A 26561-nucleotide genomic window follows, 5' to 3' on the forward strand; every position below is an offset into this window, starting at 1 on the left:
CAATTTGAGGTGTTTCTCCATTACTGGAAACCTAAAAGAGGCTGGGAAATAACCACTTATCAGGGATAAGAGCATCTTTTCCACCTATCATATTCTGTCTTTTCCAATAATTATTTGTGTACGTCTAATGTCTTAGCTCCTTGAAGGCTGTTAACTGACTTACAACCAGTTCTGGCCCTTATCGGTCATTTTAAAAGTAGTTATCTGCATTTGTCTACAATTCAGAGAAAATACTTGCTTTTAAAAGAGTCCTGTGAATTTAAAAAAATGACAGCTTTGAGAACACTACTCATTTTTGACAAAAATGTAACTTGGAGCTCAAGAAAACATTTAAGTCTAAAATATCTAATTTCCATATTCTATAACAAACATGATAATTCACAAACTACAAATACTAACATGAATGTTGCTTAAACAATAGACCTAAATGATGGCTGTGATTGTTCATTCTCTCAAATGGATAATTTGAAAAATTATGTACAAGTCAGCCCCTCCAATTAAAATAATTATAAAGCACCCAGAATTTGAATTAAGGAAAACATTACTAAATTGACACACACACACACACACACAAAAAACACTTAATGGAAGATTCAGTGCACAGAATGTTCTAAAAACAAAGAACCATTCTCTTAGTTCATTAAGTAAATATTACCAAATAACTTCAAAGGCAAAAACCCTAGTTTTAAGGCACCCTCTAAAAATTTGACAGCAAGCTTGGATTGTTAATGTGCCCTGGGTTATATCAGGTGGGACCCTAGACAAGCTTAGCTTTACTCTTGCTCTTTTTGTTGGCTGATAACCTTCCCTTCTTCATCCCCACCCCATACCTTCTCCCCCACCTTTCCTGTTCTGGAGAGAGAGGGACAAAGCCTGGAACTGTGAATAGACATGGAACTCCCATGTCTCTCTCTTTTTTTTTTTAACCATGGCAGATTGACACCTTTGGGCTCTGAGAAATTGTGACTTGTTTTAGATAACACAGTCACTATGTATCAGAGAGGATTCAAACTTCCTAGATTTGAGGCTAGCTGACCACTAAGCAAAGCTGCCTTTCTAGCTTTGGAATCACGGTCACATACCAATCGATTCCCCAAATGGCCCCATTCTCCATCTTGGTCAATTTCCAAACCAAAATACCTGTTTTTCCCTTTAGTGCTTCCTCATATGGAACCATCTTCCCCTTTTAGAATATAAACTCTTCTCTGTGGAGCCAGACTTTATATTGTCCTCCGCTTGAACCTCAGATTTATGCTAACAAAATAAAGATGCACTAGTATGTTCAGTGTAGCTTGTAAATAATAAGCAGTTATTGCTTGCCCACAAATGGGAATGCCATAATCTTTAACAGGATAAAAGACTCGACAGAAGAAATTACTAAAAAGGGAGTGAAGTAAGCAAACTTGAAAAGAACGTTTTGTTAAAAAGTTACATCTATAAATATCTATCTATCTAAAATATATACCTACACACATACACACACATACACACACATATATACACACATATACATAAAAGCCATCTCACTTATTTCAGAATCTATCAAAATAAAAAGAGTACAAAGCAAACTAAACTAGCAGGAGACCTTTTTTAAAAAAAATTTATTTTTAACCAGGCTCATTCTAATAGCATGTTGGATACATCCTTGGCAAGATATTTGGAAATTAAGATTGTGAAATTACTCTTATATATACTTGATAAATATCTTATTCTGCAATCTACAAATACATACAACACAGCCATCAAAATAGATTGCAGTGGCCCATTCACTGATGCCAAAATGCCACCTGGCCTATAGAGTTTAGGGAGGAGAAACAGAAAGGCAAAAGGCAGAAGTTTACAATAGAATTACAGTTCACATTATGTAATAAATAAAACACATTGCCATGAGATAACAATTAATGATTTTTGATTTTTTTAAAATTCTCATTTTCTTAATCTAATAAGCTCTCAAAAGAAATTTCATTTTTAAATTCCAAATGAACTGTGTGAAATGTACATACAAATCCTAACTGGACAGAATAGAAAAATATCTTATTAGGATGACAAGAGCAGCTGATATTTTTTTGTAAAATAATTTTGTGGTTTATAAAGCAGTTTACACAAGTACTCCTTTGAGCCTCACAACAACCCTGTGAGGTAGGCAGGGCAGATATCATTATCTCCATTTACAGATGAGGAAACTGAGGAACAGAGAAGTTGAATAATGTGTCCAGGATCATGGCAGTATATGCCAGAGCTGGGGTTCAAACTTGGTCTTCTGAATCCAAATATAATGCTTATTCCCTCAGACAACAGGGCAACCAGAAACAGCTTTATGAGGATTCATATAACATACTACATAATATGAAATTTGAGCCCATTTAAGAATTACAAACATAAAAAAATACTATTGCCACAAAGCTGCTAGCTAGGTGAATTATGCATAAGCAGAGCTTATAAGATAAATCTGTTAAAATTTTTTACAGAAAGACCAGCTACTTACTGTTGTATGAATTTTATAATCTTTCAGCATTAGTTAAATGAGAAAATATATTCTTTCAAGCTTATAACCCTAAACACTAAAATCCGAGTTGCAGTAGCAAGGAGAGCAGAACTGTGCTACCCAGGAGTGAGGACAGTGCTTGTGATGGAAGGTATACTAATATTTTAACCTGGCCATAGCTGACATTGTGGTTTCACTACAATGTGAATTATTATACATTTCAATGCTGTGACCCATGGATTTTTCATATGGCTGATTAAAAAAACCTGAAGATTTCAGCAGGAAAATTGTTTGACTTCAAAATTTGATATATAAATTCTAACATTTAAAAAGGTTAGTCCCCATTCACAAAGATAGCATATTTATGAAATTAAAATGAATTGACAACTTTTACAAAGAGGTAAAAACCAAAAGGCTCAAGTGGCAAAAATAGATGGTAAGCATCATTAAAAAAAATCTCAACATCATTATGACAGTTCAGTTGGCTTGTACATATCAAAAGAAACCATGAGAGTAATAGAAAGAATGCATAAATACTTAGAAATAATTGCTATTTCTCAATTGAGCATTAATGTGTCATGAAAATTACCATACGAGGCATTATTAAGATGGTGATGACTCATGCTTGACAAACTCCCCCTTTCCCTAACTTCCGTACAAACACTAGGAAATGCATGAGAAAATTAAAAAAATATATAGGAATAATTCAAAATATTCAGCATGCAAAATTGTTTGTTTGTTTGTTTTTTGGTAGGGGTGATTAGAGGATGAGATAAAACAGCTGAGTTTCAGTTGTTTTCAGCTCTAGGTATTGTCTTTCTCCAGCCCACTTGCATTTTTCTGGTTGATACATTGCTCTTGGAAGCTCTAGCAGAAAACACTGAGTCAGAAAAAGACATATATACCAACAAGAAATGTCTTGCCCCTGCAACAAGGCAGTCATAAATCTGATTATTAGGAAAGGCTATTGTCTCAAATTAAAAAAATCTGAATATTTGCATAAGAGCTGAATACAAATCTTCCTCAGAAGTAGATGCATTGCTAAGCCTGTGGAACTGCGGATATCACCTCCAGCCGATTCAGAATGAAGCAGAACAACTAATTTTTCCTTTCTGTCTTGTTTCCTAGACTTCATGCTTTCAGTAAGTAAGTAGAAGTGCCAGAAGAGACTCTGGAGATCATCTAGTCCATCACCTCATTTTCCAGAAAAGGAAAGAGGAGAGAAGGTGAAATGATTGGTCTGTCCAAAGTCTCTCACAGAAGTTAGCAGAAGAGATGACCGAGAACTTGGCTTTTCTCATTACAACTCCAGGGTTCTTTCTATCATAGCCTGCAGCTTCGTTCTGCATTATAGTTGTCAGTAAAACTTTCTGAAGGAAGATAGGCTTATATAAGGTGGCAGAGCCAATGTATTCCAGGACCTGAGGATGGTGATTACATAGGTTTGATGAAATACAAATCCTATTCTAACGAGTCCTCATAATTGCAAGCACCAGAAGTTGAGCTATTCATCAGCTCCATCAGTTGTGGTAATTCTTGTAAACAATGGCAGCTGACAATGCTTTCATGGATACCTCTGCCCTGAGCACCAACATTGGCTCACAAATGGTGAAGAGTGAGATGTGGGGAGGTGGGGGTGGGAAGGGAAAGAGAGGGGGAACCTGGCAGAAAAGACCTTCTAGGTAGGTAGAAGAAAATAGGTTTAAGAAAATAACATCCACTTAGATCGTCAAATCTGTTCAGCCAGTCTCATTGTCCACTTACTGGTGATATTTAACAGAACAAAAGGCTTTTCATTACTTAAACAAAAAACAAACCAAACATGAGTTGATTTTAGGTAAAAATGAATTGTCAGAAAATCATGTCAAATGATGAACTCTGTACACCTTTACTTCCTTCAGATTCTAGCATGTGTTTACCACTTAAAGTACTTCACAGGGCTGCTGGCTGCTATCATAGTGATATTATGTCAATGAGGTTAATCAATCACATTCTGAAGTACTAACTTTTCGGAACTATTCCCATAAAAAAGCTGAAAATTGTGTAAAAAAACATTGCTACATATTTATTTAATAAAAGGGCGTGTTTATTTATGTTTACAAACAGGTTTCAAAAACAAAAGGAAAACATGTATGCTACTACTAACCTTTTTTTCAAAATGCCAACAGCCCTCATGCCGTATGAAGGTTTCTTAAGATTTATTAGAAAAATCAACACAATTCACTCACAGTTCACCAAGACATCACTAAACTAACAGGTTTAGACAAAAACAAAAAGGACTAAGGTTTTGTTGTATTTTGATTTAATTCAATTTGCCTGAAATAACAAAAGCATTTCAAGCAACTTTCATTACGTAATTGATGTCCCGCATTAAACAATCTACTAAATTCTGAACAAAAAGTTATTTAGCAAGTTTTTCAAAATCTTTAAAAATTAAACAGTTGTTTTCAAAACCATTAAGTAGTAAATGTATTTAAGAAACTAATTAGGACAGAGGCCATAACTTCATTAGGACACCGCTGCTCATGTTTTCACAAAGCATTAGTGTTATCTATTTGGCTATCAGTATTAGCAATTTATCTACAATATTTAACAAGGTAAATTGTAGGCAAAAATTTAGTACAGTTTCAATAGAAACACCCTTTTTCCTGAAAATACAGCAGTATTTGAAGGACTAATTTTTCTCTGCATCAGTTATAAGGAAGCTTCCCATCTATGAACAGGAACAATAAAGTATCTACAAACCTTGTAAACAGATCTGTATCATTTATAAACATAAATAATCCAAATTATTAACAGCCAACAGCAGAAATTAAAGTATCAATCAATGATCCAGGGCTCCATTGTCTCTCAGCTTTCCTCCTCCCTCACCCCCTACAAGGATCAAGAGAAACTAAAGCTTTGCTAAACACACCTTTCAGGACCATTCTTAAGTACGATCGATGATCCACAGGTCACTTATGCCGAGTTACTGTTTTATCAGTCAGAGTTCATTACTCCCCACCCCCCAAAAAGCACCCTCAAAGTCTGGCGGAAAGCTTTTTTGTTTTAAAAAAATAAATCTACATTCGTACAAGTATGTCTTCTGTTGAAGTCCAAGACAAGAATACTATCTTGTCCATCACAATGTGTGAAAAGACCCAGTTTCAATTGGTTTCTTTACAATGCAGCTAGTGTGTTAACATTCAGCTTACGATCAGAGTGATGTTTCCAAGCTATGTAGTGGGCTTCCTGGGGATGAAGAGGTAGCAGACTTGTTCATTTCTATTATAAGATGAATTCCGCTGTCCACGGCATTATTATTTTTGTTGGGAGAGGGTGGAGGACTTGAATTACGCTTTGTGGGGGCATCGTCTTCAGCATCAGTGTCATCAATAAGGGGAATATGAGGCTCAGAGTCCTCTATCCTAAACTCAGGATGTGTCATAAAGTTGTGAATTGAACTTCGTGACTCTGGTTTTTCTAGCCCTTCATATAAGGAACTACGAAATGCATTCACCACTCGAATCTGCAAGGAGAGCAAAGAGAGAGTGGTATTAGAGGGTTACATATGGCTGCCATGGAAAATGGCTTATTTATGAGTCTGAATCCACAAACAGCAAGGTATGAGTGAGTCATATTTGCATGTAATGTGCAGTGGGACTTGCAATAACACTGTAAAAAAACCAAACATTTTAGTAAGACACTGCAAGAACAACAAAACTACACACGCTAACAAGATGTCTAGAGTTTAAAACTGTGTTAAAATAATCACATCATTGGCCAATGGCTAAGACTTTAAAAGTCAAATGTCAAAATGAAGCCATTTAAAAAAGAGATTAAAAAAAAAAAAGGCACAACAAAAACTTAACTATACATAAGCTTAGCCCATTTTTATTACAATGTTTACTGGAAACCAATCAGAAAATGCTGAACAAACTCAAGCACAAAGGGTTACTATTCATCATGCTAGGAATTGGGGGGGCACCAACTATGAAAAAGCCAAGCAGATATAAGCTGAATGCAACAATGAATAGACATCTATTCCTCTTTGCCCTTAATTTAAAAAAAAAAAAAAGAAAAATCCCTTTAAAATACGCAAAATGTGCCACATTAACAGATATAAATATTTGAGTATATGCCCATTCCCTAATGAGTTTGAATATTTCATTCAAGAAACACATCCTAAACATCAAACATAGGGAGAAAAAAGATTAACGTAAAATGCACTGTGATTTCTCTAGCACAATCTCTCTTTTTTTTTGTGAAAGAACAATATATAAGTAAACTTTTCTATCACTTCTTTTCACTGAACCCAAAAAATAAAGCTATGCTACAAACTAAGTGACAAAAAATTAGCAGAATTCTTACTACATAAGGTTTTCTGAAAAGAATTAAAGCAGGTTTTAACATGAGAAGAGTTTGACCATCTTATTAGCCAAGTCTCAGGTGGTTTTCAATAAAATAAAATTTTCACACACTTTATTTTTCATTATATCTTAATAAAAGCAACCTAGTTTAAAAGATATCCTTTCTTAACACCACATTTTTCCTCTCTAAAAGTCTTTCCCCCAATACTCCAAATTAATACAATTCTGTAGTGATTAGGTACAATACTCCATGCAGTCTCAACAATTAAATATACAATGCTATATCAATTTACATTTGTGTTTACTGCTTTATAAATTATTCTCTAACTGATATGCCCTATCATTATTATTGTTTTTGCTTCTTCTTAGATGAGACACCATACACTCTTGTGCATGCAATAATTTGTTTCCTGAATGAATAAGGATAATGATCACAAATATATATATATATATATATATACATATTGCCAGGTGACTAATATTACAGAACAATACAAAAGTAAGTTTCTAGTCAAGGTTTAAGATTGACCTAAATACTATAAGCCTACAGGCTTTCAAATACCAATCAGAACTGCACCTTTCTTTCAACTACAAATCCAAATGGTTTGTACACTACAACCTTTGATAAAGCTAGATGAGATTATTAATAATTACAAAGCATTTAAGCACACTTCCTGGCATATAGTAGGTGCTATAGAAATGTTAGCTTTTATTTATTATAAAGAACATTTACATAAAGATAAGAAAGTAGGGGGGGAAAAAACCACTAAATTCTCATAGTACAGTACAAAAATATAAAGCAAAAAGGTAGATTTAAAAATTAAAATTAATTATAAATAATACACTCTGTTAATTAAAAAAATTAATGGATTGTCACTGGATCAAGTTCATGGTTTGAAATTTAATATTTCCTTCAAGAGAGAAGCAATGCATTTATTCTTGGCTATATTCAGGAATTAGAAATTAGGATCCCCTAATTCCAGGGATTATTAAAGAAGACCCTAAAATTTGTTTAGGTTTTCTTTTGAAAAGCATACTTCTTTTATGTAATACTGCATTTCAAGCACTAATTATGGTATTTCTTTTACAGAATCTTGATGATGCTTTGAAGGTAAGGAATCTTTTGAGTGGAATATATTGTTTAATGAAAAATATGACAGTATGGCCAAGTGTAGTGTGGGAGCCCAATTTATCAGTAAGAATGGCTAACAGAGGACAAGACTCTCCAGGGATGAAAGAAATGCCTACGGACTAAAAAGTCTCTAACAAGGAAGTGGAGGAAATTCTTTTGTAAAAATAAAGCACTTTAAAGGCTGTGCCACCTAACATGTCATGGGGCCATGGCATTTACCCTAACCACCATGTCATCAGAAGTTACCAAAATTTCAGTATTATAGATTTCTTCTATGGAATCATTTTTCAATTTCATGCTCAAAGTCAATGGAAAAAATGAGTATATATTCATTTGGTAGCTGTGATTACCAAAACCAGAAGTCTATTTCCTAAGTGATTATGTAGCTTGTTTTTCCTCCAAAGGTCATAAAGAGGAACCAAATATAGCACAATCATTAGTGCCTTTTATCTGATCACTTTTGACTTTTTAATACTTCCCCTCCCCACTCTCCTCTCATCTCTGAATCATCTGAGAGCCAGAATTTTGGTGTTGAAGTTCTCCAAAGTTAACTAGGCTGGCCCTTTCCAACTGGCGAGGTCTTGCCAGAGCTTGGTTCTGTTGGCCTAACCTCTAATAACCTGGGCCTACTGACACAAAGATGCAGAGTAGAAGTTCATATGAAGGCTGTGTTTCACATGTTACAGTGATAGTTGTGTCACATAGCCATTTGTGTTATGCTGAGTTTGAAGATGACAAAAATTCTTACCAATTGGGCTGATTAAAGCAGGCCTCTTGCATCCTTTATAGTGTAGTGCTTTTTATCTCTATTCAGTTTCTTGTTAATTTGGGTATATTTTCCCATCCTGTCAAGATCATCTTGGATCCTAATTTTGTCACCAAGTACATTAGTTCTCTCTCTCACCTCTCTGTCATCAGCAAAACATGCCTCATTGAATGTCACAGGTAAAACTGTTAAACAGACAGTGTTTAAAATAGTGCCCTGTGGCAAGTTACTAATGAACTCCTTACTGATTAATAGTGATCTATAATTTATGATTATGGTTATTCAATTGCTATAAATACAATGAAATTACCATTATCTACTCTATTTAATTGTAAAAAATATTATAAAAGACAAATTTGATGCTAAAAACCTAGAAGTGTTTGTAGCATTGTATTGGTCTTCCCACTTAGCAACCCTATTAAAAAAAAAAAAGCGAAAAGTTAGTTTGGATCTTTCTAAGTTGTGGAAACTCCCCCTGGTCACTATTTCACTAACTGCTGAGAAATCACTATTAGAATTTTGACTAATGTCAAAGGTTAGTCAGTGGTCCAGTTTCTATAATTTCCCATCTTTTTCCACCCCTTGCAAAGGTGGCATCTGCTCATCTCTAGTCTCTTGGAAGCTTTTTGGTTTCTACAACCTTTCGGAGGATTGCTCAAGGAAGTGAATTATCAGAGGAAGACCTTTTCCATTCTATGGAAAATAACTCATTGGACCCTTTGTGAGATATGTATTTGAAGCGGTTCTCTTAGTATTATTCCTTTACTACCATGGGCTTCCTTCTCTCTTCATCATTTATATTCTGTTCTTTTTAGTTTGAAGGTCATCTTAACAGAAAGGATACAAGCAAAGTAGGAGGTCTGAGGAAGAAACTTAACACGCACACAAGAGAAGGCTTACTAGTTACCTAGAGAAATTCCTGAACTGCTTAAGATCTTAGAGAAGGCACTAATAAAAGATTGTGCCACTTATCACAAAGAGTTGGTGTATGCATGTACAAAAATCAGGGACACCTTTCATCTTAGCAGCCAAAATGTGCATAAAACATTTTTCTTTTTTTTTTTTTAAATTTATTATAATAACTTTTTATTGACAGAACCTATGCCAAGGTAATTTTTTACAACATTATCCCTTGCACTCACTTCTGTTCCTTTTTTTCCCCTCTCTCTCTCTCTCCATCCCCTCCTCTAGATGGCAAGCAGTCCTATATATGTTAAATATGAAGCACTATATCCTAGATAGAGTATATGTGTGCAGAACCAAACAGTTCTCTTGGTATAAAACATTTTTCAAACATTTAGGTGCTATACATACAGATGTTGAATATCAGCCTTATTTTCAACAGTGAACAGAAATATGCAAGTGGTGACAATCTAGAAAGCTTTATTTTACTTGTCCTGGATGAAAATTCTATAGTCTTTGAGTTTGCTTATGCGGAAGAATATACAAAAATAAACTTTGAGTATATCAATTAGTGATAGGTACTGCTAAAAAAAAAAAAAAAAAAAAAAAAAAAAAAAGAAGCCCATACTGGGGAAAAGATGTGTTAAACTTGTAGATGAAGGTCTTGTTGGGGACATCTAGAGCCTTTGGACTAAGTCAGCCTATTAAAGTCATAATGTATCTAAGATTTTATTTGTAAGAATGGAATGAATTTCAAAGAAAAAAATGAGAAAAGCAACGTCATTTTTAATTATGCTAGCTGTCTTAAGTGCATTCAGCCTTAGAAACATTACACACTTTTCACTAAATTCTCTTTGAGAAGGCCAATCTTCACAACACTCTCAAATAAAAAAAAGTAAAAATGCTTTTTTTGGTCAGAGGTAAGACAGTTATTAGCCTGGAATCTTCCCTATGAAGGGAAGCACACAAGATCCCACAGGGTGGCAGCATGATACAGTGCAAAGTGGATTTAGGGGCTTAGGTTTGGATCTTGGCTTTTATTAAATGTGACTGAGGTAGTCACTGAATCTCACTTTGCTTGTTTCCTCTCCATGGTAAATGGGGGAATAATAGTATTTTCCTTTAATGAGAATATACATGAAGCATTTTAAATAAGTATAAACTATCGAACAAAATACTAATATGCTCCTCCTCTCACTTCTAGATGTATTTTTGAGCTCTACTAATACAAACAGGAAGAACATTAAAAAGTGCAGTGCGCAAACAGAACAATCTCCTCTCCTTCAACTCTCCATCACTTTTCACCTCCCCTCCTCTAGTGCTTCTGGCCCTTTGGCAAGAGAAGAAAAGATCTTTGCCCCAGATTGAACTGAATCCATTAGAGGTCAAGAACTTCTTTAGGGATGAATGTGAGTGAGAAGGCTGTTAAATATTTGTGAAATACCCTTAGTTTCTCAATATCTTGAGGACAATTCACCATGAAATCTGGACACCAGGAATTCACTGCAAAGGTGAAATAATTAAATCACAAGGTTTTTAAAAAAATTTAAAAAGTTTGTTACTTTCTGAAACCCTGGGGGGGGAGAAGGGAATTATAGAAATATAATTGTCAATGAAAAGTCCATAAAAATTTCCCATATTTTAACCTTGCTAATCTATTGTATCATTTGAAATGACTTTAAATAAGATCATTCAAATGAAATAAACATATCAATACCACAGAACCCTGAAGTTTAGAAAACATAAAAATACTTCAAATAGACCCAGCAAGAGTACTTTTCAGAAGCCACTCATATTCAACTGGCTCTTTTATTCCAGTTAACTAAGGATCCAATCCCCAAAGTGAGCAACTTAAAAAAAGAAAGAAAGAAAGAAAGATCCCGTTCATTTTCAGTTTTTAAAATGCTCTTTCTTGGAACAGTGGGATCAGTTTTAGATTGTATGCTTCTGGGAACAGTGCAGTATAAACATGTTTAAAGGCATATACTCAAACACTTATAGCAGTTTTTTTTTTTTAAACGCTAACTTCATACCCCCAAATTATTCCCTATGTGGATAAAGCAAAGTTCAGCACATAGGGAAATTCTCAAGTTTCATACTGTCTCACATTTGGTTGTAACTGTTTTATCTTTTATCTAAGTCACAAAAAAATTGCCACCCCCTCCAAAAACAAATAAAACAAAACAAAAAACCTTGAGTTCTCAAATCACTTTATGGAAAAAAAAAAAAAAAAAAAAAAAAAAAGCTTTATGAAAGGCCTGAACAATGAGTTTAAACATTAAGGAGAAAATGAGAAACGTCAGGTGTGTGAAGGAGGAAATGTTAATTTCATGCACTTAGGAACACACACTCACACCCCACAGTAGTAGAAGCGGTAGTAGAGGAAAACACTACATGTGTAGGGGTAGAAATATTTGTTACATCATGGTGCTGGCTGGCGATGGAGGGTTGCCGCCTTAGAGCCCCCTGAATGGTACTTCCACTCTGGAAAGCATTCACTACATCCATCTGCAAGGAATCAGAGATTGTGACAGCTTGCTCAGCAAGAGAGAGAGAGAACAAGAGAAAGGACCATCCCATCTATAAACACATAAAAGTAAAGAAAAAGGCACTTTTTATAGAGCAAAAGGCAAAAGTAGCATTTAGAGAAGAAGAAAATGAAAAATAAATAAATAAAGGAGCATGAGGGATAGACACAACTGCACACCAGCAATACATCTGAGTCATCTTAGACTCTTCTTCCAAGGCCTGAGTACCAAGGCATGGGAAGGTCAGAGTGAGCGAGGGGCACATTTTAATCCCCTCCCCCAGGTGGAGCAGCCCACACCTCCTTCCTAGCAGCCCACAGTTCTCCTTCCCGCCCATACCTGAGTTTGTATTCGGTTCAGACCCCTAAACCACAAGATTTGTCCTCGTCGTAATTCTCGTTCAGCATGATCAATCTCTTCAACATCTTCGGCTAATTCTTCCTCAGGTATTTCTTCTTTCTGTGTTCCATGACCAGCTTCTTTAAGGAATTTTAAACGGCTAGTTGGAATTGTTGAAATGAGCTATGAAGTAGGGGGAAGATCTCTAAGAATAACTCAAGTACATAATTAAACTGGTCAACTTTACATAGGAGATACTTTTAAAATGACAAATGTAATCCAACTGATCAGATTAGAAGCTCTTATTAGTATCAACAATCAAGTTATAAATTTATAATTAATTAGAAATATTTACTATTATCTTTCCCTAAGTGGGTAGAAATATGATTATAAGTTTAGCATTTTACTTAATTGAGCATTTCAGTCTAGTTTCAAACTCAACAAATATACTATAACATCACATTTTGTTTCAAATAAAACAATTTCAGTGTTAGTCCTATTTGCTGTAGGTGAAAACAAATTTATACATATAAGTTCAACAGCAGAAGAAAATTATGATTTAGCAAGCACTGGAACAGAAGATAAAAACTAAGATTGGTAAAAACATTATACATAAAATAGATTCATGCTCCTGTCACACTTCAAAGCAGAGAGAACAGTAAATATATGTGATATTTGATATAGTAAGGTCACTGGAACTCATTCAATAACCTTGGGAAGATCAGAGGAAGATTCTTCTTTGTAAGATGATGTTAATGTATAGAGGATTTGTGGAGAACTACCAGGATAGTGATCCAAAGCAAAAAGAAAAACTAAAAGAAATTTAGCTCCTACTTAAGGATAGGTTATCTGAAAATAGATTTGAAAATTATTTTTTTAAAAAGGGCAAACCATAATGAATAGAGATTATTTCACACATACATGGATATGTGCATGTATGTAAAATATGTATTCATGCATGGCTGTATGCAAGTTTATGTTAAAAGCCTCTGAAGAAAAGTGAGCTAAAACTATAAATGCTGGTGGAGGGCAGCAGATAAGTATTGCAAGAATAAGTTTATTCATATTACTTATAACCTATGTATATTGTTATACTGATAAATTATACATTATGCTTATAACTTATGCATTAACATCATCCTTAGATTTTTATATGTTCAGAAAATAGGATACTGACTAAACATTAAGAATAAATACTAATTACAAATAAATTTCACCTCTGCGAGGGGGGAGTGGCGGAGGGAAGGAAAGAGAATGACAAGCAATGATATCACAGAAACATATTAAAATGTTTATCATGGCTTGGCATTTCTGTTTAGGTTTCCCAGATTAGAGACATTAATTCTATATTCATTATCATTTCTGTAAAGGAAAAAAAACCTGTCATTGGAACAAAATAATCAGCAATTTGAGTATTATAGGTATCCAGGAGCTCATCTTCAATAATTTTCAATAAGGCTTGTTCCATAAATTGCTTTTAGCTTCTCAGAAGAGAAGCCAGAAAGTTTTACAATATAGATAAGTTTGTGAAGCAGTGGGGCCTTATGACTAGAAAGATAGTGGTGGCCAACACAAGCTGGCCCCCCTTGGTAAATCACAACCTCTCTTCTTCTCCAGGAGTGGCAGATAATGGGCTGACCTGCGTTGGAGGGGGGACTTCTGTCATCTGCAGAGTTCCCCACAACAATAAAACTGGGTCCAATTCCTACATAGGTATATTTCTCGTCAAGACAAAGTGAGAAACTGAAACAGACCTTAAATCTTTGTGAAAGATTCCCAGAATGACACCTACCTGGAATCAAGTAGCAGACAGTTAATGTAAAAAACAAAACAAAGATACAAGCAAAAAACTTTAAATGATTTTAAGACTTAGTCAAATAAAAGTGAGATTTTTACCTGGCCCCAGAGTAATGTTCCCATTCCTAGGAATATTGACCACAGCCATTGTTCTATTGAAAGTTCTGAACAACTGAAAGGTTTTCCACCAAATTGCACAATTATTATCTGGGGAAGTAATCAGAGTAAATTCATTGAGTAATGAAAGTTCTCTTCTTATTGGAATATTTAACTCTTTAAAATAAGTAATTACTTTCCTTGTAATTCTAAATTGGAAAAAAAAAAACTTTTCTTAAAATCTTTAATTAAAATCTAATTATAACCAAGTGGTTTGTTATTTGTTGTAGGTGGTTACCGATGTAATTTGCAAAAGCATTTGAGAAAAACCATATTATTATTGAACTTTTGTGATATGCTCTCTTGCCAAGTTGAGTTACATGCCTATTTAATAAGTATTTAAAAAGAAATGAAAACCTAATTCTTAGTAATTAAATCAAAACTAGATCAAAATATACATCCAAATAAAATCGTAAATAACAACTCTTTCTTATATTTGTGGAACTTTAAACTAAACACAGTATATTTTCTACTGAGTTTTTTTTAAATATAAAATATGCAAAGAAATGGCTATGTTTATAGATTGAACCTATTAAACTACATAAGAAAAACAGAATAGGACATAACTTTTATAGCTGTTTGTTCAAAAATTGCTCACATTTAAGTATTAGAATGTGTCAAAAGGGCTTATTATTTCAATGGTATGGAAACTCTCAAAATGAGAACTCATATCTTGATAAAAACTTTACCCCATTATTTAGGAAAGGAGACTGAGGTTCCCAAAGATTAAATGACATATGGATACTTGCGCAGCCTTCTTAACGTTTTAAACAACCTAAAGCCCAATACCACCTCATGTGATCCTCATGATACCTAGGGAAGGCAGGGAGTATCAAGAGCTTAACTAAAACTCAGAGAAGTAACCAGTGCAAGCATTCTCATCCTCATTTGACAGCTGAGGAAACTGAAGCTCAGATGGGGTAAGTGTCTTGCCAAAAGTTATCTGTCTCCTAAGTGACTAGGGGAAAATTTGAAATCAGGGCTTCTAGCTTCAGGCCCACTGTTAGATCCCCTGCACCATAACTGCTATTGCATGGTAGTTTTTTAATTGTACAGCTGATAACGGCAGAAGAAATGAATTTCATTTCAAAAATTGGTTTCATAAGTGTATTTGGAGTATGTTTTAGATTTTGTTATGTTTTTGCATAATACATATTAACCACTGCAGGAAAATTGCTAAATTTACACAATGGCTTATATACATATCTAAATTTCATAGTTCTTATGATAAAAACAAATTCTAAAAAAATTAAAGCTTAAATTTAAACATAAAAGTTTTGTCATGTCAAGAAACAAATTCAAATTTTATGATGTATACATGAATTTTTCTAAAACTTATAGGGAAATATTTTCAGAAAGAAGCAACACCTCCTTCATGTTGTTTGATACAAGTCCAAATTATTATTAGAGTTGTATACAGCTATTTTCCAGTGCCCAAAATACAAAAGTAAATGGTATATAAACAGTCAAAAGTTTTAAAAATCTTTATTTTTAATTACTTAGTATTATTGGTAATCACTGAGAATACTGGTTCTATGGCTGAAAATGCTCACTTTTTAATTCTAAATCTTACTGTGTTCACTGACTTCCTGTGTGATCATGCACAATTCACTTAATATTTGTCTTGGTCCCAGATTCTGTCATCTATAAAACAGAACAGCACTACTAATAATCATTTGCAAAAAAAGCCATAGGGCCAAATGCTACACAAAGACATACACAATCTATATCAGTAAATGATATCCCTTACAAAGTCATCTGACATTTTGATTATCTCAGAATTTCCCTTGAAAAATGAAGAAAGTTTCTATTTTTCTTATTAAAACATTTCCCTTAAAAAAAAATAGCATTTTATTTAAAAATGTCATTTTAAAATCTAAGATATACTGACAACTTTAAAAATTACCTTGAAGGTATAGAATAATAAAAATGTAAGACTACAATGATTAAAAAAAAAAAATACTGATGCAGAACATATTTAAGCTAGACTTACTAATGAGAGCATCAGATATTTTTGCAGTGCCAGCACTGCAATTAAGATTCATTTTGCACTTATAATACCTAAACAAATTTGACTCAACTTTTAAAAATGTGAAATTCCAGACTAGGTCAAATCTCTAAATATTCAAATGTAAAGCAGCCTTTTAGTACAATGAAGGATTTGATAAGAAGGGCGTGGCTATCACTTCTATGACAAGCCTAGGAATTGGCAATAACTGATACAATCATCAAATTTGGAATTGTCTTCAGTCACCTACCTGTACCACAAAAGTGCCCAGAACAATTGTACAGAAGATGGCATTATTGAAGATCCCTTCAAACACATTTCTTTCACCATGAATTTTTCGGGCATTTATTTCATTGAAAAGTTGCATGAGGACGAAGGTGTTAAACACAATAGTATAATGTTCTGAAGGTGGAGCATGCAAAGGGGCATTTCTTCCACTGTCAATATCGAAAAATTTTTCCCCTGAAATGATCAAAAATTGGCATTTTGCAATCATATATTAAACACACAGAATGCATTTAAGTGTATAAGTTATTTTAATCTTTTGTGTAGTCTCAAGGGAGATGGTGATAAGTTAACATTTTAAAAAGTGCCTGCTGTCAAAAAATTTTAAGGCTAACTGTCTGAGAAAGTTTATTACATCAAAAACATCAGGAATATCAGATTGGAATAGGAACATTAACATATATTTGATAGAGCTAAATATCTTACCAGCAAATAAGAGTGTAAAGACTACCACAAGTTGATAGAATGCATGACCCAAGATATTCTTCATCATTGTGCGAGAGATGAGCGGCTTATTTCTACCATAAGGTTTTCGAAGCAAGAGAGATTCAGTAGGTGGTTCAGTTGCCAAAGCCAGGGATGCCAGTGTATCCATGATGAGATTTACCCACAGCATCTGCACAGCCTTAAGTGGTGAATCCTATTAAAAAAAAAAAAAAAGTTTCTTTATAGATATTCAGAAATATTCAGTAACTTAGGAATGTACTGATGTTTTCAGTATTTACAGATTAAGAAACAACAAAGCCTCAAACCTGATGCTATTGTTATTGTATTTTTTGCCTTCAACAAAAAACAAAACAAACAAAATCGCCCAACAAAAACAAAACCAGCAGACTGTCCTCCACACCTACCTGAGTAATACAGGCTCCTGTAAAAGCAACGATTACTGCCACAACATTGACTGTGAGTTGGAACTGAAGGAACTTGGAAATGCTGTCATAAACGTTTCTTCCCCACATGACTGCTTTGACAATGCTTGTGAAGTTATCATCTGTAAGAATGATATCCGATGCTTCTTTCGCAACATCAGTTCCAGCAATTCCCTAACAGGAAAAGCAACACAGTTGCACATTTCAGAGTGTTTTGTAAATTGGGCATTCTAGTTAAATGGTAAAAACCCAATAAAGACATTAGACGGACAATCAATGTGCAGGGAGGCAAACCTAGGGCTAGGTAACCTTTAGGGGACAACTATATTAACCTCTATAGCGACTCCTCCTTAGAGACTCAAGGAACGCAGAACAGAGCCCTAGTCTCACTTCTGAACATCCTGAGACCCTGTGGCAAAGCTTACTGTTATACTGTTGATACAAATGAAAAGATGGCCACTTGCCTTTGGAAACGATCCTGACTAGACTCCAGGTTCTGCCAGTTAATGCCTGGGTGACTTCTGTCAAGTCACCAAAGATCCCCCACTCTAAGAGCCTGTGAATTCAATCTCTTGGACCATACAGATCCATCTCCTTTCTGTTCATACAACATATGAGTAAAATGCTAGACAGGTTAGGGAAAAATAGTCACATTTGATGCTCTATATGTAGAGCTATGAACAGGAACAGCCTTTATGGAAGGCCACCAGGCTCCAAGTTACCTAACTTTGATAACTTTTTGACTATCTCCCATGCCTGGAACTCTTTCATTTATTATCACCTCCTGATTTTCTTCAAGTCTTAGCTAATATCTTACCATCTGGACGAACTTTTCCCAGTGCTTTTCCTCTGATGTGACCCTCATTTTATCCTGCCCATATCTTATTTATGCACAATGGCTTGCATGGTGTCTTGTATAGCAGACTGTGAGCTACCTGAGAACAGAAATGTTTGGGGGCGGGGGGTCTCTCTTTGTACCCCATGTCCTCAGCACAGTACCTAGCATATAGCAGATGCCTGATATGTTAACTGACTAAATCACCAATATACAGAATGAGACGCATTTCTGGACATGACCAATAGGAAGATTGGTTTTGCCCGACTATGCTTACTTATTACAAGGATTTTTGTTTTTTTTATATTTTTCAAGTGGAGGAGGGAAAAGAAAAAATGTTTGCTAATTGGAAAAAAATCCCCATCCCAAACATTACATTTTATACCAAAATATCTTTTAAATTCCTACCATAAAGGGGAAGGTCTTTATGACCAAAGAAGAACTAGAGATCATTACTGATCACAAAATAGAAAATTTCGATTATACCAAACTGAAAAGTTTTTGTACAAACAAAACTAATGCAGACAGGATTAGAAGGGAAGCAATAAACTGGGAAAATATTTTTTACAGTCAAAGGTTCTGATAAAGGCCTCATTTCCAAAATATATAGAGAATTAACTCTAATTTATAAAAAATCAAGCCATTCTCCAATTGAAAAATGGTCAAAGGATATGAACAGACAATTCTCAGATGAAGAAATTGAAACTATTTCTAGTCATATGAAAAGATGCTCCAAGTCATTATTAATCAGAGAAATGCAAATTAAGACAACTCTAAGATACTACTACACACCTGTCAGATTGGCTATGATGACAGGAAAAAATAATGATGATTGTTGGAGGGGATGCGGGAAAACTGGGACATTGATGCATTGTTGGTGGAGTTGTGAACGAATCCAACCATTCTGGAGAGTAGTTTGGAACTATGCTCAAAAAGTTATCAAACTGTGCATACCCTTTGATCCAGTAGTGTTACTACTGGGATTATATCCCAAAGAGATTATAAAGAAGGGAAAGGGACCTGTATGTGCACGAATGTTTGTGGCAGCCCTTTTTGTAGTGGCTAGAAACTGGAAACTGAATGGATGTCCATCAGTTGGAGAATGGCTGAATAAATTGTGGTATATGAATATTATGGAATATTACTGTTCTGTAAGAAATGACCAACAGGATGACTTCAGAAAGGCCTGAAGAGACTTACACGAACTGATACTGAGTGAAATGAGCAGGACCAGGAGATCATTATATACGTCAACAACAATACTATATGATGACCAGTTCTGATGGACCTGGCCATCCTCAGCAATGAGATCAACCAAATCATTTCCAGTGGAGTAGTAATGAACTGAATCAGCTATGCCCAGAAAAAGAACTCTGGGAGATGACTAGAAACCATTACATTGAATTCCCAATCCCTATATTTATGCACACCTGCATTTTTGATTTCTTTCACAAGCTAATTGTACAATAATTCAGAGTCTGATTCTTTTTGTACAGCAAAATAACGTTTTGGTCATGTATACTTATTGTGTATCTAATTTATATTTTAATGTACTTCACATCTACTGGTCATGCTGCCAGTTGGGGGAGGGAGTGGGGGGTAAGAGGTGAAAAATTGGAACAAGAGGTTTGGCAATTGTTAATGATGTAAAGTTACCCATGCATATATCCTGTAAATAAAAGGCTATTAAATAAAAAAAAAATAAATTCCTACCATAGCAAATCCAACATCTGCTTTCTTTAGTGCAGGGCCATCATTTGTACCATCACCAGTCACAGCCACAACTTGTCGTTGTTCTGAGACAGTGCTGTCAATTATACCTGAAATCAAACAAAAACTGTTTTCTTTACTTTCCAAGATAAATCATCTTCCAACCTATAATGCAAAATGTTTTATGCTGTCAGATTAACAGGAACTCAAAAGGTGAGATGGACACCACATTTTCAGAGCAAGCTGGATAATTAAAAATCACTCTTAAGAACAATAGAATTCAGTTTATCAAAGAAAAGGAACTGTTTATTTTGGACAGGAAAGAAAAAAACAGTGTTAGTTTTATAGATAAGAGTCAACAACCTAATTTGTATGTAAAAAAATTACTATTTTAGAAATGCTGTACTTTTTAATCACCTAAAAAGCTAAGCATTTTTATTTAAAAACCTGATTACCTTTAACCAGTGTGTGCTTGTCAGTGGGAGATGATCTAGCAAGTACTCGAAGCTTTGGCCAAATCTTGTCTATGCGTTCTTGTTCAATCTGCAAATTTAATCAGGGTTAAAACTAGCCAATGCCATTTTAGTAAGCGGTCATTCTGCCCATTCCCCCCCCCCCCCCCCTTTCAATCTACCTTCTATTCTCATTCCCTGAATAATAAAAAGTTTTTGTCATACCTCTTTTTCTTCCCTTCCCTATCCCTCCATAGTCTAACAGTTGAAATCCCAAATGTTTTTCCCAGTTCAGCTCAAATGTCTCTGCCATGAAAGCTCCTTCCCTGATTCTACAAATTGTAATGGACCTTCCCACCTAAGCTAAAGTAAAAGGCAAAATAATATCCTTAGCACAGAACTTGCTAGAGAACAGAGATATATTTCATTTATCTTTTTGACCCCTCTGGTGCCTGGGACAATATACTGCTCATAGGTGGCAATAAATATTTGCTAAATATTATTTCCTTAGCTGAAAACTATTAAGAATAAATTCAGTGAAGGAATCAAATAACATACCTCTCCTTTTTCATTCCTTATTCTTCTGTTGAAATCTTTACCTTCTAGGCACAGAAAATCTTCCCCAGGATGCAAAATACCACATTTAGTAGCAATAGCACGAGCAGTATTAATATTATCACCAGTGACCATCCGCACAGTAATTCCAGCCCGCTGGCATTTTCTTATTGCATCTGGTACCTGGTTTGCATGGAAGAATCTCATCATTACATATACATGTAGACAAATCTATTATAGGGAGTAACCCAATTCCATCTGAGATAATAGGTCTACAAAATTATCAAAATGTATATGTGTATATCAACCGTACATAGGTGCTCACATGCACATGCCTACATTAAATATGTACAGGATGCTGTACTTCCAAAGCAAAAATTCACTTATCTAAAAAAAAAAAAAAAAAAAAAAAATCTCTTTTGTTGCAACATTCTAATAATGAAATTTTAAAAATCAATCACTATATAGAAGCTTGGTTTTATAATAGAGAATAATTAGTTCTTCAAGATCCTTGCTAGGGGAAAACTGTCCTGATTTTAGCTGATTTTTAAAATCTAAAACTTAAATGAAATTGATTCCCAGGTGTAGTTTAGCTCAGAGGCAAGTATTATGCTTATGGTTATAATGGTTAATTTTGGGACAATTTTCAAATTCAATTATTCACAATAAAGAAGAAGAAAACAGTAAAATAAAGAAAAAGTAAAGTAAAATAGATAATCAAAATCATTTCTATTTAGCTTCTGAAGAAATATGATTGTTGAGAGGTTGTTGTTGCATATTTAGCTTCCTGATAACTTAGGATGGAAAAACTATGATAAAATATTCAGTTAATTTGCATTGCCTCAGAAAATTCTGAATTGGTAAGTTCCTCTACCCAGAACATGTTGTAACAGGTAGGGAAGAAGGAAAATATAGCTTCTGAATTAAAATCTCATAAATGATTCATTTATGAAGAGTGAGACTTTCCTTTCACCCACTAATACCCAATTTTCATATTCTAAAATGGTAAAGCAGAGAATTCACATAAAATTTTCATGTTAAAAATATACTCTGTAAAAAAAAAAAAAATGAAGAACTTTCATTTTGCAATGCTAAATAAAATTCAAATAAACTTTCATGTTCCTTCCTAATATGAAGAACATGTCAGCAGTGCACCATCAACATAAAGGGCAAAGCAGGCAAAGACTGTCTGCACCTGTGAAACTTCAACAAGATTTCAATTTAGATGGGGGAGGGAAGGAGGAGGAGAGAAAAAGTTAGAATGGTTTTCCTTTACAAAGAACTAGTTTGAGAGGGAAAAAGAGTCAATAGTATCTATGTGTATTCATAACCCATGGAACAAAGATCATGAATACAAGAAATAACCTGAGAACCCTAAGAAGTATATGTATATCAATATCTCAAACAGAAACAATCTGCTTAATTCTGAAAACATATCAACATGTTTAAAAGATGGAACTTTTTGCCAACAATTTCCCAATCATTCTTTGCCTAACTACAAAGAAATAATAGCTTTAAGTAGTTATATTCCCAAATTTTTACTTTAAAATTAATTATTCAATTATGCTTTTTGATTTCCTCTCGAGGAAGCAAAAAAACTATGCAGTTTAGCTGACAGAAGCATTCTCTACCTCAGGTCTTACGGGATCTTCTATCCCTACAACAGCAATGCATGTTAGGCCTGTGACAATATCATTTTCATTATCCCACTCTGGTTCAGGCTCTCCTGCTGGGAAATCTCTGAATGCAAGACATATAGTTCTTAGTCCTTCCGATGCCATTGGTTCAATCACAGTTTTAACAATATCATCTCGGTCTCTTGGTCTAAATACCTTTGCTTCACCATTAGCACTCAAGATTTTAAAGCATCTGCAAAGAAATACAGAAGAATCACAAATAAATAAAAGCAAAAATCAAACCCTCCATGTTAGGTAAATTTTAAGGAATGTGTTAAACTATTAATGAATTATGTGCCCTTGGAACAAATTACTCAAAACTTCTGAATATCAGCTTTTTCACCAATAAACCCCACCATTAAATTCTTCTTTTACTTCTGGAATTCTATCCTTTTATGAAATTGGTTTTATTTAGATCATGCCTGAAATATCCTGGGGCCTGGGATTCTGTAAAATTCTTTTAAGCAATACAGTTTAGGTCAAGTTTTTTTTTTTGTTTTTAAACTGGAGTTTCTTTTCTAAAAGATATTCTGTTTATACCACTGACACATCTTAAGGATTACAATCACCCTCATTGTAACCAAGTTCTGTTGTTCAGTTTTTATTTTTTGTTCAGTCAATCCCAATTCTTTGTTATCTCACTTAGGGTTTTCTTGGCAAGGATACTAGAGCAGTTTGCCATTTCTTTCTCCAGTTCATTTGCAGATGAGGACTTGTCCAGAGTCACACAATCAGTGTCTTGAGATGGTTTTGAATTGAGGAAAATTACTCTTCCTGACTCTAAGCCCTATTCTTCATCTACTATGCCTCCAAGCTGCTCCCAGCAATGATAAGATAAGTAACAAAGTATTTTTATTCATTCATTCATTCATTCATTTATTTACTTGTTTTGCTGAGGCAATTGAAGTTAAGTGACATCTGAGGTCAAATTTGAACTCAAAACCTCCTGACTTCAGGGCTGGTGTTAACCAAGTATTTTTAAACAAAACCAACTGTCCACTGCCTATATCTGAAAATATATGAAGTTTATTTTCTAAGGACGTCAATCTAATAGTGAGCTATATTTTCCCCCGTACTTTATTAAAGCAGTAAGGGCTCATTCACTTTCATATCATTTGGAAAAGAATAAGATGATGAGTTATTTTGCCATATGAAATTTTGGGTCAATCTGGCCCAGAATTGTTCCAATCTCTTCTTTCTTTATCAGGTGAGGATGATTACTCCTGGTTTGCTGAAGGCCTGGTCATAATCTCTGTAGTCTTAATAACAGATCCTTCTGCCTTTTTTACTTTTGTGTTTCTAGTCATCTGGTTTTCTCTTCCATCACCATGAAGCCAGGGCTTATGTCCAGAGTCAATTTTCTGCCTAAATAGTAGAAATCTTCTGAACTAAGGGCTTTGGAATCCTGATTGTAGAATTCTAGGGAGTGATCCTCAAGGAATGGCTTAGCAAGTTATGCCTATGTATGCAATTCTTGTTATCACACTGTAAGATATGATGAAAGGGATGAAATCAGATAAACTCAGGGAAAGTGAAATGAGCAGAACTAAGAGAATGATTTATATGATAACAATGAAAAGAATGAACAAATGAAAAAAAAAAAAGCACTTATTAAGCACGAATATTCTGTGCTAAGTGCAAGGGATCTAAATATAAAAAGAAGCCTGTTCTCTAGCATCTAACACTCTAAAAGGGAAGAGAACACAGAGGTTTCAGCTTCAAATCATGCAAAAGCCCCATGATCCCTCAGGTGTGAGGGCAAGGCAGACTATGCTTTATCTTCATTAATGTTATTTCCATTGATAAAACCATGGACAGAGAATAACAACTTTCTTTTCACCATGTCCAGTAGCTTGTGCTGAGAAGGCAGCTGCTGTGACTTTTGAAAAGCAGATTGTAGGTGACACTGCAATAAAAGCAGATTCCCTGGCTGATGGCTACAGGGGCTGGCATGATCTCCAAGGTTCTTTGGCTCAGGAACTTGGTCCTTCTTTCCTCGGGTCTAAAGGGAGGTGGTGGTGGTGGCTAGACATTCCTAACACAGGCTGCCTTCTGTTTCTCCTCTTACGATGCTCTGAGGCTTTAGCTAGCCTGATTTATCTGTCTTATTGGTAGCAATTCGTCCAAAATTGGCAGGGCTAGCAGGCTCCTTCTCTAAACAAGGTATTCTCTTAAGTAGAAGGTATAATCAGTGGTCTGAAGGGGGCTTACTTGTCCATCAATGACAACTGATCAGTGAATGCTGGTGGTGGGGTTGATGGATTTATTCCCCAGAAGGTTTGCTATTCTCAATTACAACTATCTGGGATGGACTGGAAACAAAGGTTATAATCTGGGGGGGACTTCTCCAAGGGTGTTGCCTTTCAGTTCAAGGCTGGGAAGTAGAGATATGGCAGGAGAGGTATAACTTAGCTGGTCCACACCATCTCTTTTTTTTCTCACAAGATAGCTTTCCACTTCAGTTTGGCTGCTTGCCTACAAGTAGCAAGTGGTCCACATTTGAAGAAGTAGCTGATCCTTTTCCCACAAAGGTGTTTACTGTAAAGAACCTTCAAATACTTAAGGCCTACAATCCATGAAATGAAGACTAACAATGAAGCATGCAATCTGGCTCCTATGAGAGTGGTGACTGGCTAAAGATGAAGAATGAGACATGTATTTCTGGACATGGTCAAGATGTGAATTTATTTTGCTTCTCTATATTACATTTGTTACAATGGTAACTTCTTTTAGCAGGGTAAAAAGCAGGAGAAGAGAAAGAGAAAATTTTGGAGAGGGGAAGAGATGATGGCCAATGAAGAAGATGCCAATAAGTCAATGAAATATAAAAAAAAAATGCAAAAAAAAAAAAAAAAAAGTGGAAGCACAGTCAAATGGGACAACTTTGAAACTAATGTGTTGAAAATATTATAATTTTACAAATACAAGCTGCAAGTAATCTAATGATTGTGTTCCTCATATATAGAAATGTTCATGTTTCTTAATATTAGTTAGTACCATATTTGTTAGAATAAATTTTTTTTTAAAAAAGTGAATGTACCACTAACTACTTTGAAGCCTGTCCCTAGATGACACCATAGATATAAAAAATGAAAATTAACTGTAAAAATGCAGTGCTCATTCCATAATAGTGAATGGGGGAGAAATTATCTAAGTGTCCCAGGACACACTCTAGCAGTCTTCACATTAAAAATAAATATTCTTTAAATTTTATCAGTTTTTCTCAAAAGGCTCATAAATAAAGTGCTCTCTTGAATGAGGATCTCTCCAAAAAAAAAGTAGTTGAACCTGACCTGCAACAATTGTATTTATGAAGATTTTTTAAAAAGAAAACTGCTACATATCAGTTTGTGTATAAAGCACAAAAGGAGAAACTTTTATTTACAAATTTTAATATTAATGGAATAACCATCTGGGTTTGATAAGTAAGAAAATTTCCCTTTGTAATTTTCTATGATTTAATAAGATGCCAGCAGACAAGAAACACCACACAAAAGAAAAAGCAAAAACATATTTATATGAGGAACAGGGAACTTGCAGTAGATTTGATGTGATCTAAAAATTATCTAATATACAATCAATCAATGATCTAAATATAAAGGTACAAAAAGTGAATTATTACTTTTAGGGATAAAGACAAGTTTATTGATGATAGCCTTTAACTAAAAGCTTCTACCATAGTAGCTTAACGTAAAAATATTTCAAAATGCTCTTCA

General features: G+C 34.6%; 1 protein-coding gene across 4 annotated transcripts in view; it reads right to left on the reverse strand.

Moving 5' to 3' along the window:
- Positions 1-1582: 1582 nt before the first annotated feature.
- Positions 1583-26561, reverse strand: part of ATP2B1 (ATPase plasma membrane Ca2+ transporting 1) — a 128325-nt gene continuing 103346 nt past the window's right edge. The window contains exons 12-22 of one of the 4 annotated variants that reach the window (XM_031937739.1): positions 22801-23038; positions 21173-21352; positions 20618-20705; positions 20166-20272; positions 17600-17791; positions 17175-17388; positions 16714-16925; positions 14399-14506; positions 12503-12685; positions 12057-12143; positions 1583-5993 (exon numbers count right to left, since the gene is read on the reverse strand). In XM_031937739.1, the coding sequence (XP_031793599.1) occupies positions 5682-5993; positions 12057-12143; positions 12503-12685; positions 14399-14506; positions 16714-16925; positions 17175-17388; positions 17600-17791; positions 20166-20272; positions 20618-20705; positions 21173-21352; positions 22801-23038 (1921 nt within the window). In that variant the 3' untranslated portion in view covers positions 1583-5681. Of the gene's footprint in view, positions 5994-11989; positions 12144-12502; positions 12686-14398; positions 14507-16713; positions 16926-17174; positions 17389-17599; positions 17792-20165; positions 20273-20617; positions 20706-21172; positions 21353-22800; positions 23039-26561 lie in introns of all 4 variants that reach the window. The other 3 variants (XM_031937741.1, XM_031937742.1, XM_031937740.1) reach the window with 3 other exon arrangements.

This window comes from Sarcophilus harrisii, chromosome 5 (assembly GCF_902635505.1).
Source record: "Sarcophilus harrisii chromosome 5, mSarHar1.11, whole genome shotgun sequence".
Taxonomy (NCBI): domain Eukaryota; kingdom Metazoa; phylum Chordata; class Mammalia; order Dasyuromorphia; family Dasyuridae; genus Sarcophilus; species Sarcophilus harrisii.